This window comes from Salvelinus alpinus, chromosome 14 (assembly GCF_045679555.1).
Source record: "Salvelinus alpinus chromosome 14, SLU_Salpinus.1, whole genome shotgun sequence".
Taxonomy (NCBI): domain Eukaryota; kingdom Metazoa; phylum Chordata; class Actinopteri; order Salmoniformes; family Salmonidae; genus Salvelinus; species Salvelinus alpinus.
The window spans coordinates 43407591-43427349 of record NC_092099.1 but is presented as its reverse complement, the minus strand read 5'-3'; the positions used below and the strand labels follow the sequence as shown (position 1 = coordinate 43427349).

The 19759-nt window shown below is 46.3% G+C and overlaps 1 protein-coding gene across 1 annotated transcript in view; it reads left to right on the top strand.

Annotated features, from left to right (window-relative positions):
• Positions 1-2620: 2620 nt before the first annotated feature.
• LOC139538933 (integrin alpha-V-like) overlaps positions 2621-19759 on the top strand; it is an 85044-nt gene continuing 67905 nt past the window's right edge. Inside the window, exons 1-2 of the mRNA XM_071341518.1 lie at positions 2621-3237; positions 5504-5634. Of these exons, the coding sequence (XP_071197619.1) occupies positions 3074-3237; positions 5504-5634 (295 nt within the window). The 5' untranslated portion in view covers positions 2621-3073. The remainder of the gene's footprint in view (positions 3238-5503; positions 5635-19759) is intronic.

Sequence of the window (19759 nt, the reverse complement as noted above, 5' to 3'; positions counted from 1 at the left end):
GTAATAGCAAATAACACGACAGACAGACAGACAGACAGACAGACAGACAGACAGACAGACAGACAGACAGACAGACAGACAGACAGACAGACAGACAGACAGAGGAGAAGCAAAGACAGACAGTGACCGAGTGACAGAGGAGAAGCAAAGACAGACAGTGACCGAGTGACAGAAAGAAGGACAGACAGACAGCAACAGAATGACAGCAGAGAAGATGCAGAGACAGACTGCACAATAGGGAGGTAAGAGGCCCAGTTATAGTGGTGAGTTGTATCTCCAGAGGAACAGTTATAGTGGTGAGTTGTATCTCCAAACAGAGGAACAGTTATAGTGGTGAGTTGTATCTCCAGAGGAACAGTTATAGTGGTGAGTTGTATCTCCAGAGGAACAGTTATAGTGGTGAGTTGTATCTCCAGACAGAGGAACAGTTATAGTGGTGAGTTGTATCTCCAGACAGAGTAACAGTTATAGTGGTGAGTTGTATCTCCAGAGGAACAGTTATAGTGGTGAGTTGTATCTCCAGAGGAACAGTTATAGTGGTGAGTTGTATCTCCAGAGGAACAGTTATAGTGGTGAGTTGTATCTCCAGAGGAACAGTTATAGTGGTGAGTTGTATCTCCAGAGGAACAGTTATAGTGGTGAGTTGTATCTCCAGAGGAACAGTTATAGTGGTGAGTTGTATCTCCAGACAGAGTAACAGTTATAGTGGTGAGTTGTATCTCCAGACAGAGTAACAGTTATAGTGGTGAGTTGTATCTCCAGACAGAGTAACAGTTATAGTGGTGAGTTGTATCTCCAGACAGAGTAACAGTTATAGTGGTGAGTTGTATCTCCAGACAGAGTAACAGTTATAGTGGTGAGTTGTATCTCCAGACAGAGTAACAGTTATAGTGGTGAGTTGTATCTCCAGACAGAGTAACAGTTATAGTGGTGAGATGTATCTCCAGACAGAGTAACAGTTATAGTGGTGAGTTGTATCTCCAGACAGAGTAACAGTTATAGTGGTGAGTTGTATCTCCAGACAGAGTAACAGTTATAGTGGTGAGTTGTATCTCCAGACAGAGTAACAGTTATAGTGGTGAGATGTATCTCCAGACAGAGTAACAGTTATAGTGGTGAGTTGTATCTCCAGACAGAGTAACAGTTATAGTGGTGAGTTGTATCTCCAGACAGAGTAACAGTTATAGTGGTGAGTTGTATCTCCAGAGGAACAGTTATAGTGGTGAGTTGTATCTCCAGAGGAACAGTTATAGTGGTGAGTTGTATCTCCAGAGGAACAGTTATAGTGGTGAGTTGTATCTCCAGAGGAACAGTTATAGTGGTGAGTTGTATCTCCAGAGGAACAGTTATAGTGGTGAGTTGTATCTCCAGAGGAACAGTTATAGTGGTGAGTTGTATCTCCAGAGGAACAGTTATAGTGGTGAGTTGTATCTCCAGAGGAACAGTTATAGTGGTGAGTTGTATCTCCAGAGGAACAGTTATAGTGGTGAGTTGTATCTCCAGAGGAACAGTTATAGTGGTGAGTTGTATCTCCAGAGGAACAGTTATAGTGGTGAGTTGTATCTCCAGACAGAGGAACAGTTATAGTGGTGAGTTGTATCTCCAGACAGAGTAACAGTTATAGTGGTGAGTTGTATCTCCAGAGGGACAGTTATAGTGGTGAGTTGTATCTCCAGAGGAACAGTTATAGTGGTGAGTTGTATCTCCAGAGGAACAGTTATAGTGGTGAGTTGTATCTCCAGAGGAACAGTTATAGTGGTGAGTTGTATCTCCAGACAGAGTAACAGTTATAGTGGTGAGTTGTATCTCCAGAGGAACAGTTATAGTGGTGAGTTGTATCTCCAGAGGAACAGTTATAGTGGTGAGTTGTATCTCCAGAGGAACAGTTATAGTGGTGAGTTGTATCTCCAATAGTGCTTTAACATGTTGTATTTGTCTTAAACATGAGCTGGTTAATAAGAGAACTAGTCAAAAGAGGAGTTGGAGACTATGTTTCACTGGTGCCGTAAAAGATGAGAAACGCTGTACTTTAGTTGCCTATGTTATGCATCTGTAGCATTACTATGTATTGTTGTCTCTGCCTTCTTGCTCTTTGTGCTGTTGCCTGTGGCCAATAATGAATGTACCATGTTTTGTGCTTCTGCCATGTTATGCTGCTGTCATGTTGTGTTGCTACCATGTTGTCGTCATGTGTTGCTTCCATGCTGTGTTGTTGTCTAAGGTCTCTCTTTGTGTAGTGTTGTGGTGTCTCTCTTGTCGTGATGTGTGTTTTGTCCTATATTTATGTTTATCACCGCAGGAGGCCTTTTGCCTTTTGGTTGGCCTTCATTGTAAATAAGAATTTCTGACTTGCCTAGTTAAATAAAGGTTAAATATTTAGTTATCTTTGTTTTTATTTTATTTTAATCCTGGCTGTGTGTGCTATAGTGTGCGTGGTGCTGGAGCCTAAGTGTGTAAATCAACATCCCCTCATTGACCCTTCATAGTGGCACAGATGAGGTGATTCCAAAAATGTCACGTGATATTTCCATAGCGAGATCATTAGTCAAATACTCCAAAAACTCGATGCCTCTCATTTTACAAGTGAAATATTTCGTTGTAACCCAGTTGTTACCCAGTAGCCCCATACATGGCTATGGAACGAGCGATGAGGGAATAGAACTGCTGTTGGGATAGTGTGAAACATTGCGGAAGTCCTTTTTTTAATGGGGAACAACGCGCGCACTTCCTGTACAGTTGGTTTTTAGGACTACTAAACCCAAAACATCGCTGTTGGCTACTGAGGTGTGTTTGCCATTTAACACAGATTGGTTACGTTGGTTTTAAGGACACGCTGTGTTTTGAACTGGAAACTTTTCACCGGAAAGAAGAAGAAGTGAAAGTTTGTAGCCGTGAAGGGTTTTGCTGAGCTGGTTCGAGTTAACATGCACATGGTGTGTGGGATGTCGCTGTACCGTCATTAGAACGACTACAAAGAGAAAAAGGGGAATTCGTCACAGTAGTGCATTATCGCCAAACTAAAACACGCCACACACACTCCGTTAAGGCTAGCTACTCTACTGAGGACTTCGGGATGGAACGACTTCGCAAACTTAGTTTATCTTTGGCTTTGTTCCTGCCTTGTTTACAATGGACAACTTGTTTCAATCTGGATATTGACAAGCCCTATGTTTTCTCTGGACCAGAAGGAAGTTATTTTGGATTTTCAGTGGATTTCTTCCAGCCAGATGCCAAGCAGTAAGACTGAGTTATATATAATAATGTTTGGGATGTCAGGGTTTTTTAGAACTAAATGTTTTCCACTTTTATTTAGTTTATTGAATGACGTAGAATTATGCTATTTGAAATACAATACATACTTTTGTATATTTTCTATATAATATGTACGTGGACACCACTTCAAATGAGTGGATTAGGGTATCTCAGGCACACTCGTTGCTGACAGGTGTATTGTAATAATGATTGGTGCTAAATCCGGAGAAATTTCGGACAATGTAATAAAAATAAAACGTTGGTCACTAAATCCGGCTAGCCGCTAGAAGGACCACGTTCAAACAGTTGTCTGGTATCATCCTTCTGAGTGGTCAGCTGTGCATTCCCTCACACGCTATATACTTAACAATGGTTGGCTGGTATGCCTCACCTGTCTGAGCGGTTGGCTGGTATGCCCTGACCCATCTGAACGTTGGGCTGTGAATTCCCTCACGCTATATACTTAACAACGGTTGGCTGGTATGCCCTCACCCGTCTGAGCGGTCGGCTGTGAATTCCCTCACACGCTATATACTTAACAACGGTTGGCTGGTATGCCCTCACCCGTCTGAGCGGTCGGCTGTGAATTCCCTCACGCTATATACTTAACAACGGTTGGCTGGTATGCCCTCACCCGTCTGAGCGGTCGGCTGTGAATTCCCTCACACGCTATATACTTAACAACGGTTGGCTGGTATGCCCTCACCCGTCTGAGCGGTCGGCTGTGAATTCCCTCACGCTATATACTTAACAACGGTTGGCTGGTATGCCCTCACCCGTCTGAGCGGTCGGCTGTGAATTCCCTCACACGCTATATACTTAACAACGGTTGGCTGGTATACCCTCACCCGTCTGAGCGGTTGGCTGTGAATTCCCTCACACGCTATATACTTAACAACGGTTGGCTGGTATACCCTCACCCGTCTGAGCGGTTGGCTGTGAATTCCCTCACACGCTATATACTTAACAACGGTTGGCTGGTATACCCTCACCCGTCTGAACGGTCGGCTGTGAATTCCCTCACGCTATATACTTAACAACGGTTGGCTGGTATACCCTCACCCGTCTGAACGGTCGGCTGTGAATTCCCTCACACGCTATATACTTAACAACGGTTGGCTGGTATACCCTCACCCGTCTGAGCGGTTGGCTGTGAATTCCCTCACGCTATATACTTAACAACGGTTGGCTGGTATACCCTCACCCGTCTGAGCGGTTGGCTGTGAATTCCCTCACGCTATATACTTAACAACGGTTGGCTGGTATACCCTCACCCGTCTGAACGGTCGGCTGTGAATTCCCTCACGCTATATACTTAACAACGGTTGGCTGGTATACCCTCACCCGTCTGAGCGGTCGGCTGTGAATTCCCTCACACGCTATATACTTAACAACGGTTGGCTGGTATACCCTCACCCGTCTGAACGGTCGGCTGTGAATTCCCTCACGCTATATACTTAACAACGGTTGGCTGGTATACCCTCACCCGTCTGAACGGTCGGCTGTGAATTCCCTCACGCTATATACTTAACAACGGTTGGCTGGTATACCCTCACCCGTCTGAACGGTCGGCTGTGAATTCCCTCACGCTATATACTTATAACTGATTGGTCTGGTTCTGTCCTCTATAGTGCTGTCCTGTTAGAACATGATGTTGAGGCCCATCACTGTACTCTTGATAGTCACCACACAGACACAGCTGTTTCCATTTGAGGAAGTTTATATGATTGTTGGTAAATCTGAATGAATCATATTGTTGTGGTTATTTCGATTCACGCACAACATTCACACATTTTAGTGTTACTATCGGCAATAAAAAGTCGGTCCATGCAGAAATCTGTGCCTGCACAGAGCCCTGACCTCAACCCCATAAAACAAATTGGGGATGAATTGGAACGCCGACTGCGAGCCAGGCCTAATCGCCAAACGTCAGTGCCCGACCTCACTAATGCTCTTGTTGCTGAATGGAAGCAAGTCCCCGCAGCAATGTTCCAACATCTAGTGGAAAGCCTCCCCAGAAGAGTGGAGGCTGTTATAGCAACAAAGGGGGAACCAACTCCATATTAATGCCCATGATTTTGGAATGAGATGTTCGACGAGCAGGTGTCCACATACTTTTGGTCATGTAGAGTATCTATTCTGTTCATCATGTGACAGTCTTGTTGTGACCCTAGTAGGCTACCGTAGAAGAGGAAGTCAGGTGGTGCATGGTTTCTTGTATTTACACTAAAAGCACATTTCTCTTCTTCAGGTCAAACATTCTTATAGGAGCTCCCAAAGCCAACACCTCCTCAGCTTCCACCGTGGTGGAGCGAGGGGCAGTCTATACCTGCCCGTGGCAGAAGAGTAGTGACTGTACCCAAGTACAGTTTGACAATACTGGTGAGTACAGAAGGTCTGTTACTTTTAGTATCCTGTTCATTGATTTCTGACATTGCCTGGTATCTACATCTGCATTGTATCAAACAGGGAGGGAAACACTATGAATTGATATCCAAGGTGAAGGTCAATAGACTCAGTCAAGGGTCATATCCATCAGTGTGGGATTTGGACATTTCATCAAATGTAATGTCAATCAGATATGTGTCCTTCCATAGGAGTTGAGTAAACACAGGCAAATGTTCTCTCATGTTAGGACTCATCCAGGAATGTAGGACGCCTATATTGGAGATGTGCCGACATGCTCAATGTTAAGTTTGAGAGAGACAGAGAGACAGAACTACGTAGGGGGGGGGGTGATAGACAGAAAGAACCCCATCACCTTTAAAGGACTGTCTGCTCTGCAGAGTAACAGAGGACATTAGTCATTTCCCTTGTTGATTCATCCAGTACAGACAGAAATATGTGTCAAGGCGTTTTAGTAATATCTACACTACGGCACTTCCCTGCGTTTTTAGGAGTTTGATTGACCCAGCACAAACTAACAAAAACACAATGCAAAACCAAGCCCCATCAATGACAAACGCTCATTCAGACAGCCACTGTAATTAAGCTATTTTGGGGGACATAAGGCTATATTGCAATTTATTCTGTCCCAGATCTCATTGACATTCTGTGTCTGTAAGAGCTCAGCGGTAGGCAGGCCAAAGTTAGACTAAGGGCTCGTTCTAAATGGCACCCTATTCCCTATATAGTGCATCTAAGGGCTTTGGTTAAAATGAGTGCACTATGTAGGGCATAGGGTGCCATTTAGGATGCATGTAAGGCAGTACAATGAGCCAGAGATCCTCTCTGGAACCCAAACACAACTATGTGGATGACCTCCCCCCCATCCAAACCAATGACCTCCCTCTCTCTCTGGGCTCCAATCCTCATCCAAACCATTGACCTCCCTCTCTCTCTGGGCTCCAAGTCCCCATCCAAACCAATGATCTCCCTCTCTCTCTGGGCTCCAATCCCCATCCAAACCAATGACCTCCCTCTCTCTCTGGGTTCCAAGTCCCCATCCAAACCAATGACCTCCCTCTCTCTCTGGGTTCCAATCCCCATCCAAACCTTTGACCTCCCTCTCTCTCTGGGCTCCAAGTCCCCATCCAAACCAATGATCTCCCTCTCTCTCTGGGCTCCAATCCCCATCCAAACCAATGATCTCCCTCTCTCTCTGGGCTCCAATCCCCATCCAAACCAATGACCTCCCTCTCTCTCTGGGCTCCAAGTCCCCATCCAAACCAATGGCCTCCCTCTCTCTCTCTGGGCTCCAAGTCCCCATCCAAACCAATGATCTCCCTCTCTCTCTGGGTTCCAATCCCCATCCAAACCTTTGACCTCCCTCTCTCTCTGGGCTCCAAGTCCCCATCCAACCCAATGATCTCCCTCTCTCTCTGGGCTCCAATCCCCATCCAACCCAATGACATCCCTCTCTCTCTGGGCTCCAATCCCCATCCAACCCAATGGCCTCCCTCTCTCTCTGGGCTCCAAGTCCCCATCCAAACCAATGGCCTCCCTCTCTCTCTGGGCTCCAATCCCCATTCAAACCAATGGCCTCCCTCTCTACCTCCTGTGCTATTTACACCGTTCTCTATCAATAGAAGTTAATTTGGTTAATCAATAGAAGTTAATTTGGTTAATCAACAGGAAGTTACATTTGGTTAATCAACAGGAAGTTACATTTGGTTAATCAACAGGAAGTTACATTTGGTTAATCAACAGGAAGTTACATTTGGTTAATCAACAGGAAGTTACATTTGGTTAATCAACAGGAAGTTACATTTGGTTAATCAACAGGAAGTTACATTTGGTTAATCAACAGGAAGTTACATTTGGTTAATCAACAGGAAGTTACATTTGGTTAATCAACAGGAAGTTACATTTGGATAATCAATTGAAGTTACATTGGTTTGTTTATTGTGATTAATAGGCAACTGCAGAACAACATATTTTTCCTCATATAGACTGAAAACAGACAGACTAATTGAGTTCCGGGAGCCAAATGAGTATTAAAGTCTGGACCACACTAGTCTGTTGGGAAGTCTGGACCACACTAGTCTGTTGGGAAGGCTGATTCACACTAGTCTGTTGGGAAGGCTGAACCACACTAGTCTGTTGGGAAGTCTGAACCACTCTAGTCTGTTGGGAAGTCTGAACCACTCTAGTCTGTTGGGAAGTCTGAACCACTCTAGTCTGTTGGGAAGTCTGAACCACTCTAGTCTGTTGGGAAGTCTGAACCACTCTAGTCTGTTGGGAAGTCTGAACCACTCTAGTCTGTTGGGAAGTCTGAACCACTCTAGTCTGTTGGGAAGGCTGAACCACTAGTCTGTTGGGAAGTCTGAACCACTCTAGTCTGTTGGGAAGTCTGAACCACTCTAGTCTGTTGGGAAGTCTGATTCACTCTAGTCTGTTGGGAAGTCTGAACCACTCTAGTCTGTTGGGAAGTCTGATTCACTCTAGTCTGTTGGGAAGTCTGAACCACTCTAGTCTGTTGGGAAGTCTGAACCACTCTAGTCTGTTGGGAAGTCTGAACCACTCTAGTCTGTTGGGAAGTCTGAACCACTCTAGTCTGTTGGGAAGTCTGAACCACACTAGTCTGTTGGGAAGTCTGAACCACACTAGTCTGTTGGGAAGGCTGATTCACACTAGTCTGTTGGGAAGGCTGATTCACACTAGTCTGTTGGGAAGGCTGAACCACTAGTCTGTTGGGAAGTCTGAACCACTCTAGTCTGTTGGGAAGGCTGATTCACACTAGTCTGTTGGGAAGTCTGAACCACTCTAGTCTGTTGGGAAGTCTGAACCACTCTAGTCTGTTGGGAAGTCTGAACCACACTAGTCTGTTGGGAAGGCTGATTCACTCTAGTCTGTTGGGAATTCTGAACCACTCTAGTCTGTTGGGAAGTCTGAACCACTCTAGTCTGTTGGGAAGTCTGAACCACTCTAGTCTGTTGGGAAGTCTGAACCACTCTAGTCTGTTGGGAAGTCTGAACCACTCTAGTCTGTTGGGAAGTCTGAACCACTCTAGTCTGTTGGGAAGTCTGATTCACTCTAGTCTGTTGGGAAGTCTGAACCACTCTAGTCTGTTGGGAAGGCTGATTCACTCTAGTCTGTTGGGAAGTCTGAACCATTCTAGTCTGTTGGGAAGGCTGATTCACTCTAGTCTGTTGGGAAGTCTGAACCACTCTAGTCTGTGTGACTTGGAAACAGGTTCAAAGCTACATGCAAATATATTTCCATGTAAAAAAAAAAATCTTTCTATATTATTCCTACCGTTGCTGCCATTTCTGATGGTTTGCCAGTCAGTGCCTTAGTGACCTGGCCTCGTAATTATACGGTAAGTGACGACATGGCCACAATGGGTGCCTTGTAATGGCAGATCTGTTTCTGCTGACTGTGAGGGGAGGCTGGCTCAGTCAGTGGTCTAGGTGAGTGTTTCTGCAGACTGTGAGGGGAGGCTGCCTCAGTCAGTGGTCTAGGTGAGTGTTTTTGCAGACTGTGAGGGGAGGCTGCCTCAGTCAGTGGTCTAGGTGAGTGTTTCTGCAGACTGTGAGGGGAGGCTGCCTCAGTCAGTGGTCTAGGTGAGTGTTTCTGCAGACTGAGGGGAGGCTGCCTCAGTCAGTGGTCTTGGTGAGTGTCTCTGCAGACTGAGGGGAGGCTGCCTCAGTCAGTGGTCTAGGTGAGTGTTTCTGCAGACTGTGAGGGGAGGCTGCCTCAGTCAGTGGTCTAGGTGAGTGTTTCTGCAGACTGAGGGGAGGCTGCCTCAGTCAGTGGTCTAGGTGAGTGTTTCTGCAGACTGAGGGGAGGCTGCCTCAGTCAGTGGTCTTGGTGAGTGTCTCTGCAGACTGAGGGGAGGCTGCCTCAGTCAGTGGTCTTGGTGAGTGTCTCTGCAGACTGAGGGGAGGCTGCCTCAGTCAGTGGTCTTGGTGAGTGTCTCTGCAGACTGAGGGGAGGCTGCCTCAGTCAGTGGTCTTGGTGAGTGTCTCTGCAGACTGAGGGGAGGCTGCCTCAGTCAGTGGTCTAGGTGAGTCTTTCTGCAGACTGAGGGGAGGCTGCCTCAGTCAGTGGTCTAGTTGAGTGTTTGTGTCCAAGCAGCCTAGGGCCAGGCGGGAAATTACTGTAATTAGTTAGTGTGTGCTCAGGGGGTTTTCTCCCACATGGCCATTACTGAACTAGCTGTCTTACCACGTGTTCTGGAAGTCTTCCTCCAGCGCTCTGTTATTTCTTGGACTGTCCCAGTCAGTCCTTGTTTTCCCAGCTCTGTCAGTCTACTCATGGTGGACAGGCAAACCTTAAAAAACAGAACAAGGAAAGTCTAAACAAATTGAGAGCACTCTCTAATTACAGCTGCATACCACCCTGCATCCCACTGCTGTCTTGTCTCTGAAGCTAAACAGGGTTGGTCCTGGTCAGTCCCTAGATGGGAGACCAGATTCTGCTGGAAGTAGTGTTGGAGGGTCGGTAGGAGGCACTCGTTCCTCTGGTCTAAAAAAAAATATCCCAATACCCCAGGGCAGTGATTGGGGACACTGCCCTGTGTAGGGTGCCGTCTTTCGGATGGGACGTTAAACAGGTGTCCTGACTCTCTGTGGTCACTAAAGATCCCATGGCACTTATCGTAAGAGTAGGGGTGTTAACCCCGGTGTCCTGGCTAAATTCCCAAGCTGTCCCTCATACCATCACGGTCACCTAATCATCCCCAGCTTCCAACTGGCTCATTCATCCCCCCCTCCTCTCCCCTGTAACTATTCCCCAGGTCGTTGCTGTAAATGAGAATATGTTCTCAGTCAACTTACCTGGTAAAATAAGGGTTCGATAAAATAAAAATAACTACTCCCAATGATTAGCAGACTAGAGTCTCATAATAACTATACTTATAGATGGGCCCTGGGTGGATGTGATGTTTGACCAGGTGCAGTCCGGGCTGTAGAGGAGGGGTTGGGACTGCGACTGTTGTGTGAGTCAAGGTTAAAGAGGTGCTGACCAGGTGCAGTCAGGGCTGTAGAGGAGGGGTGTTGGGACTGTTGTGTGAGTCAAGGTTAAAGAGGAGCTGACCAGGTGCAGTCAGGGCTGTAGAGGAGGGGTGTTGGGACTGCGACTGTTGTGTGAGTCAAGGTTAAAGAGGTGCTGACCAGGTGCAGTCAGGGCTGTAGAGGAGGGGTGTTGGGACTGTTGTGTGAGTCAAGGTTAAAGAGGAGCTGACCAGGTGCAGTCAGGGCTGTAGAGGAGGGGTGTTGGGACTGTTGTGTGAGTCAAGGTTAAAGAGGAGCTGGGGTGTTGCTCTAAAGACTGTTGCTTTATAGCACATAACATGGAGGAGTTTTGATTTAGGCCAGGAGGGTTGTTTGTTCCTATGTGTTTTGCTGTAGGGCTAGTCAGGAGGGTTGTTTGTTCCTATGTGTTTTGCTGTAGGGCTAGTCAGGAGGGTTGGTTGTTCCTATGTGTTTTGCTGTAGGGCTAGTCAGGAGGGTTGGTTGTTCCTATGTGTTTTGCTGTAGGGCTAGCCAGGAGGGTTGGTTGTTCCTATGTGTTTTGCTGTAGGGCTAGCCAGGAGGGTTGGTTGTTCCTATGTGTTTTGCTGTAGGGCTAGCCAGGAGGGTTGGTTGTTCCTATGTGTTTTGCTGTAGGGCTAGCCAGGAGGGTTGGTTGTTCCTATGTGTTTTGCTGTAGGGCAAGCCAGGAGGGTTGGTTGTTCCTATGTGTTTTGCTGTAGGGCTAGCCAAGAGGGTTGGTTGTTCCTATGTGTTTTGCTGTAGGGCTAGCCAGGAGGGTTGGTTGTTCCTATGTGTTTTGCTGTAGGGCTAGCCAGGAGGGTTGGTTGTTCCTATGTGTTTTGCTGTAGGGCTAGCCAGGAGGGTTGTTTGTTCCTATGTGTTTTGCTGTAGGGCTAGCCAGGAGGGTTGGTTGTTCCTATGTGTTTTGCTGTAGGGCTAGCCAGGAGGGTTGGTTGTTCCTATGTGTTTTGCTGTAGGGCTAGCCAGGAGGGTTGGTTGTTCCTATGTGTTTTGCTGTAGGGCTAGCCAGGAGGGTTGGTTGTTCCTATGTGTTTTGCTGTAGGGCTAGCCAGGAGGGTTGGTTGTTCCTATGTGTTTTGCTGTAGGGCTAGCCAGGAGGGTTCGTTGTTCCTATGTGTTTTGCTGTAGGGCTAGCCAGGAGGGTTGGTTGTTCCTATGTGTTTTGCTGTAGGGCTAGCCAGGAGGGTTGGTTGTTCCTATGTGTTTTGCTGTAGGGGTAGCCAGGAGGGTTGGTTGTTCCTATGTGTTTTGCTGTAGGGCTAGCCAGGAGGGTTGGTTGTTCCTATGTGTTTTGCTGTAGGGCTAGCCAGGAGGGTTGGTTGTTTGTTCCTATGTGTTTTGCTGTAGGGCTAGCCAGGAGGGTTGGTTGTTCCTATGTGTTTTGCTGTAGGGCTAGCCAGGAGGGTTGGTTGTTCCTATGTGTTTTGCTGTAGGGCTAGCCAGGAGGGTTGGTTGTTTGTTCCTATGTGTTTTGCTGTAGGGCTAGCCAGGAGGGTTGGTTGTTCCTATGTGTTTTGCTGCAGGGCTAGCCAGGAGGGTTGTTTGTTCCTATGTGTTTTGCTGTAGGGCTTGTCAGGAGGGTTGGTTGTTCCTATGTGTTTTGCTGTAGGGCTAGCCAGGAGGGTTGGTTGTTCCTATGTGTTTTGCTGTAGGGCTAGCCAGGAGGGTTGGTTGTTCCTATGTGTTTTGCTGTAGGGCTAGCCAGGAGGGTTGGTTGATCCTATGTGTTTTGCTGTAGGGCTAGCCAGGAGGGTTGGTTGTTCCTATGTGTTTTGCTGTAGGGCTAGCCAGGAGGGTTGGTTGTTCCTATGTGTTTTGCTGTAGGGCTAGCCAGGAGGGTTGGTTGTTCCTATGTGTTTTGCTGTAGGGCTAGCCAGGAGGGTTGGTTGTTCCTATGTGTTTTGCTGTAGGGCTAGCCAGGAGGGTTGGTTGTTCCTATGTGTTTTGCTGTAGGGCTAGCCAGGAGGGTTGGTTGTTCCTATGTGTTTTGCTGTAGGGCTAGCCAGGAGGGTTGGTTGTTCCTATGTGTTTTGCTGTAGGGCTAGCCAGGAGGGTTGGTTGTTCCTATGTGTTTTGCTGTAGGGCTAGCCAGGAGGGTTGGTTGTTTGTTCCTATGTGTTTTGCTGTAGGGCTAGCCAGGAGGGTTGGTTGTTCCTATGTGTTTTGCTGCAGGGCTAGCCAGGAGGGTTGGTTGTTCCTATGTGTTTTGCTGTAGGGCTAGCCAGGAGGGTTGTTTGTTCCTATGTGTTTTGCTGTAGGGCTTGTCAGGAGGGTTGGTTGTTCCTATGTGTTTTGCTGTAGGGCTAGCCAGGAGGGTTGGTTGTTCCTATGTGTTTTGCTGTAGGGCTAGCCAGGAGGGTTGGTTGTTCCTATGTGTTTTGCTGTAGGGCTAGCCAGGAGGGTTGGTTGTTCCTATGTGTTTTGCTGTAGGGCTAGCCAGGAGGGTTGGTTGTTCCTATGTGTTTTGCTGTAGGGCTTGTCAGGAGGGTTGGTTGTTCCTATGTGTTTTGCTGTAGGGCTGGCCAGGAGGGTTGGTTGTTCCTATGTGTTTTGCTGTAGGGCTAGCCAGGAGGGTTGGTTGTTCCTATGTGTTTTGCTGTAGGGCTAGCCAGGAGGGTTGGTTGTTCCTATGTGTTTTGCTGTAGGGCTAGCCAGGAGGGTTGGTTGTTCCTATGTGTTTTGCTGTAGGGCTAGCCAGGAGGGTTGGTTGTTCCTATGTGTTTTGCTGTAGGGCTAGCCAGGAGGGTTGGTTGTTCCTATGTGTTTTGCTGTAGGGCTTGTCAGGAGGGTTGGTTGTTCCTATGTGTTTTGCTGTAGGGGTAGCCAGGAGGGTTGGTTATTCCTATGTGTTTTGCTGTAGGGCTAGCCAGGAGAGTTATTCCTAATACTGTTTCTCTACTCAGGGTTACACAAGAACAGAGCTTTGTGGTTGGCTAGATGGTATGCTCTGAAGGTTAGTGAGTATCCTCTCGAATATGTCAGAATGCAACTCTCTTTCATTCTATCTGCACTTACCTTCACACAATGTGGTTCCAATGTAGTATAACAATGAATATCACATTCCATTCTCTGAAGTTATTTGAAATAAAAGTTGAACTGAATCAGTAGGCGTAATCATTCCCCGTACAATCACCAAGCGATTGAATCACCCCCCCCCTTAATCACTATGGAAACGACTTTATTTCTGGTGTCTCTGTTTATCATGAAACAATATCTTCGTTATAAAGGCTGTGTTTATCATGAAACAATATCTACGTTACAAAGACTGTGATTATCATGAAACAATATCTTCGTTATAAAGACTGTGATTATCATGGAACAATATCTATGTTTTAAAGACTGTGATTATCATGGAACAATATCTATGTTTTAAAGACTGTGATTATCATGGAACAATATCTTCATAGGCTCCTTCACCATATTATTGTTATTAACTGTTTACGCTTGTAAACTAACTATAATCTCTGCACCCACAACCTAATCTGGTCTACTTGATTTGGTGTCGAGGTACCATTTTGGTAATAGTCTGTGATGTGAGACTAAGGCAGGTTCAGATTGTTGTAACAACCAGGTGTTTTCTTTCTTCATGGTGTCTCAGCACGTTCCTGGGTCTGAGGTCACCCTCCACATTATTAGCCCTGTAGGCACCAGGCAGGAAACCACTTCAACTCTGCCTGAACAAGCAACCAGTGGTATTTCGTTACCAGCAAATGTGCAACATTGCAGCTCACCGACTATTTCAACAAGCTGTACATTTGGTTTGTCATATCAGGTGATTTGTGTTTTGTGATAGAGATGGATAATTTCCACATCAACATGACACACCCCATATTAAGACAACGTTATAGACATGTTAAGCATAGTCTCGCTTGCCTCGCCCATGTAGAGACGGCAGATGTTTCACAGTATGATGATGTGTTTTGCAGCATATAAAGAATGCATCATATTGTGAAATTTGGAAGAAGAAAAAAAAAAGAACTGGGAAGTTTTTTTTAATCAGATCCTCTTAGAGAACAAAAGATTAACACCGAAATACAAAAACCAAAATACTCTGAAAATCTAAAATACATAAAAATGCCATAACCCCCATCTGAGTCATTCAGATGGCATAAGAACACAAAATAAACCAAGGCAAAAAAATGTGTTGAATTGCAGAAAATTTGCTTTAAAAAATAGCAAAATGTTGTCTCTGCGGTCAAGAAGAGGGTCTTTTAAAATGTTCAGTCGGATACCATGGCGTTGGCCACGCACCACTACCACGCACCACTACCACGCACCACTACCACGCACCACTACCACGCACCACTACCACGCACCACTACCACGCACCACTACCACGCACCACTACCACGCACCACTACCACGCACCACTACCACGCACCACTACCACGCACCACTACCACGCACCACTACCACGCACCACTACCACTACCACTACCACGCACCACTACCACGCACCACTACCACGCACCACTACCACGCACCACTACCACGCACCACTACCACGCACCACTACCACGCACCACTACCACTACCACTACCACGCACCACTACCACGCACCACTACCACGCACCACTACCACGCACCACTACCACTACCACTACCACTACCACTACCACGCACCACTACCACGCACCACTACCACGCACCACTACCACTACCACGCACCACTACCACGCACCACTACCACGCACCACTACCACGCACCACTACCACGCACCACTACCACGCACCACTACCACTACCACGCACCACTACCACGCACCACTACCACGCACCACTACCACTACCACTACCACTACCACGCACCACTACCACGCACCACTACCACGCACCACTACCACGCACCACTACCACGCACCACTACCACGCACCACTACCACGCACCACTACCACGCACCACTACCACGCACCACTACCACGCACCACTACCACGCACCACTACCACGCACCACTACCACTACCACGCACCACTACCACGCACCACTACCACTACCACGCACCACTACCACTACCACGCACCACTACCACTACCACGCACCACTACCACGCACCACTACCACGCACCACTACCACTACCACGCACCACTACCACGCACCACTACCACGCACCACTACCACGCACCACTACCACGCACCACTACCACGCACCACTACCACGCACCACTACCACGCACCACTACCACGCACCACTACCACGCACCACTACCACGCACCACTACCACGCACCACTACCACGCACCACTACCACGCACCACTACCACGCACCACTACCACGCACCACTACCACGCACCACTACCACGCACCACTACCACGCACACGCCGCAACCTTAAGGAGTCATCATGCTTCGATTCGACTAGGAGAACTGAACACAAAGACACGCGTAGGAGAATAACATTTCCCTACTAGATATGCTTTACCTAGCAAGACATATATAATAGGCAAGATACGGAGGATGGATATAAGGGCACACGGCCTAGAGAGTGCTGGTGGACTGTTTTAAGAGTTATTTTGGTTCCAAACTGCTGCAGAAGATTCTCGATTTGCCACCGACCAGCTGTCCTGCCAGGTACCACAACACCAAGTTGTCCTGAGAGATACAGGTTTCCCCTCACATCAAATCCGGATGCACCCTTATCCAGGTATGTTGATTAATACAACGTTTAAATCAATTGAACTTTTCCTGTTTCTAATTTCCCTTGTTACTGCGTACACATCTACTGCACCTTCAGAAATGATTCACACCCCTTGACTTTTTTCCACATTTTGTTGTTACAGCCTGATTTTTTTAATTGAGATTTTGTGTCACAGATCTACACACAATACCCCATTATGTCAAAGTTACAGTTTTTACTTAAATCTACTTGAAAATCTATAGCATGACCTGAAAATGGTTGTCTAGCAATGATCAATAAGCAATTTGGCAGAGCTTGAAGTATTTTGAAAATAATAATGGTCAAATGTTACACATTCCAGGTGTGGAAAGTTCTTAGAGATTTACCTAGAATGACTCACAACAGTAATCACTGCCAAAGGTGCTTCTACAAAGTATTTACTCAGGGGTGTGAATACTTATGTAAATGAGATGTTTCTGTATCTCATTTTCAATCATATGCAAACATTTCTACAAACAGGTTTTCACTTTGTCATTATGGGGTATTGTGATGTCATTATGGGGTATTGTGATGTCATTATGGGGTATTGTGATGTCATTATGGGGTATTGTGATGTCATTATGGGGTATTGTGATGTCATTATGGGGTATTGTGATGTCATTATGGGGTATTGTGTATAGATGCGTTAGAAAAAAATATACATTTAATGCATTTTTTTTATTCAGGCTGAAACACTATGGAATAAGTCAATGGGGATGAATACTTTCTGAAGGCTCTGTTTATGAGTAATTACATTTTATCAAGGCTTTTGGAATATGCTTCCTGGAAAATGATATGGTGTTTTGGTTGTTGTTGTTGACCAAAAATAGGTTTATATTTTATATCTGACATATATTATCTTGTCACCTCTCATTCACAGGTGTCCATCTCAATAAACCTGGGCGTACCTACAACTACCGCCACTCTCGTTGTCGGAGAGTCATAGAAAATGCATTCAGCGTCATGACTGCAAGGATGAGGATTCGTGTGTACCACTGCTGAAAAGGGCCTAATGACATTGTGAAGACCTGTGTGGCCCTCCACAACTACCTCTCCTCCACGGATGAAACTCACGACGCCAACATACGTGCCTCTCCCGCTTCTGCTGACACTCCCCTCCCTTCTGGCAACTACCAACCTGGAGAGTGGAGGAGGGTTTGTGGCAGGGGACAACCATCTCCAAAAGCCAGGGAGACTCTCTCTCGTGCCAGGGTGACACAGCCTGCAAGCAAAACAAGAAATAAGCTCAGGGACTTCTTCCTCTCCCCCCTGGACGTGTGCCATAGCAGGAAGACATGGTTAGGAGAGGACAACTCAACCCAAGGCCAGCTAATCAGAATAGGCCTTTGTTTTCCACTGCTCACACACACATAGCCCTTGATGGATGCATACAGTTCTTCTTTGTGTGCACTGTGAACCAAAGTACTACTAAAATGTAGATTTTTAATCTTGTTAATAAAATGAAAGTTGATTCTATGATGTCTGTGTGCATTCATTTAGATTTGAACTACACCACCAGTAGAAGCCAGCCTGTAAAGTCTGTGACACACAGCTCTTCGGTACGTTTTGAAAATAATAAATGGTCAAATGTTGCACAATCAGCTGTTCGGGTACGTTGTCACACAGCTCTTCGGTACGTTGTCACACAGCTCTTCGGTACGTTGTCACACAGCTCTTCGGTACGTTGTCACACAGCTCTTCGGTACGTTGTCACACAGCTCTTCGGTACGTTGTCACACAGCTCTTCGGTACGTTGTCACACAGCTCTTCGGTACGTTGTCACACAGCTCTTCGGTACGTTGTCACACAGCTCTTCGGTACGTTGTCACACAGCTCTTCGGTACGTTGTCACACAGCTCTTCGGTACGTTGTCCCACAGCTCTTCGGTACGTTGTCCCACAGCTCTTCGGTACGTTGTCCCACAGCTCTTCGGTACGTTGTCACACAGCTCTTCGGTACGTTGTCCCACAGCTCTTCGGTACGTTTTGAAAATAATAAATGGTCAAATGTTGCACAATCAGCTCTTCAGTACGTTGTCCCACAGCTCTTCGGTACGTTGTCCCACAGCTCTTCGGTACGTTGTCCCACAGCTCTTCGGTACGTTGTCACACAGCTCTTCGGTACGTTGTCCCACAGCTCTTCGGTACGTTTTGAAAATAATAAATGGTCAAATGTTGCACAATCAGCTCTTCAGTACGTTGTCACAGCTCTTCGGGTACGTTGTCAGTGATGTTCAAATAGAATGCATTGAAACACTTTGTATTGAGATGTTTGGGGCCGGTGACGAGGCAGTGCTGGGATGCAGAGAACAAAACCTGGCGCTATCCCCATTCACTGGTGGACCTTGATACCGAACTTTGACTTCGGTGTTAGCAATGTGGAAAGCTTTCTTTGACAAAATAATTTTTGATCAAAAAGTTGTAAAGATCTTTAGTTGGATGGCTTGCTTAATCTCTGCACGAGTATGCTGCTAGGCTAACTAGCCAGACAAGTAGCTGGCGCTAGCCGGCTAGCTATTGTTAGCAAACATGGCTAGTCTTTTCCTCGACTACAATAGAAAATACAACCAAATACCTCTGAAGACGGTATGTTGCTTTCCGTCTTGCTTACTTCTATACCCGTTGGCCCGAGCAATGCTCAAAGTTGTCATTGCTGTTGTTCGCAATGTTGACTCCATGGAGTTTCCGGCTGAATCGAGAAGAAGTAGGAACTCTGGTTACCCCTACAGTTGACCAATCACTGATGAAGGGGCGTAAACTTCGGCTACCAAACTTCGGCTTGTCTCTCGATAATTTTTGTGTGTGCACAAACAGCTGGAAAAAAACCTTGCCAGATGAGCAAAACGCACAAAAATGTCCAAACTTTTTCCCATGGGAAGCATGTGTACACCTTAAGCCCCATTTTGATCCAGAAAAAAAAAACGATTGTAGAATTTGATGCATTCAGAGTCTTTAGATTTTTGTCAATGAGGTAAATGCTGATGGCCAAGTTTCAGCCTATTTATTTGAAGCCACTATGCTGCATCAGTTTATAATGCTTTAATTATATTTAACATTAATTCATTTTTATTCATTTTGAAGTAGAATGTCCTATTAAAAAGTCACCAGAAGTGACTTTCTCACAGTCGTTCTACAAACAAAATCTCACAGGGGTGCATGCCCCCGGACCCCCCCACTATTTCAGAATGTGCCGTTTTCATGTTAATATCAGACTGGGAAGTATTGATGTTCACTATCTCCTCCTATCAGAAAGTGTAGCTAATGACATAACACCCCAAAAATGTTGTAATTATATTTCTTTTTTATCTTTTTTTTTTACCCCTTTTTCTCCCCAATTCCGTGATATCCAATTGGTAGTTAGTCTTGTCCCATCGCTGCAACTCTCGTACGGATTCGGGAGAGGTCGAAGGTC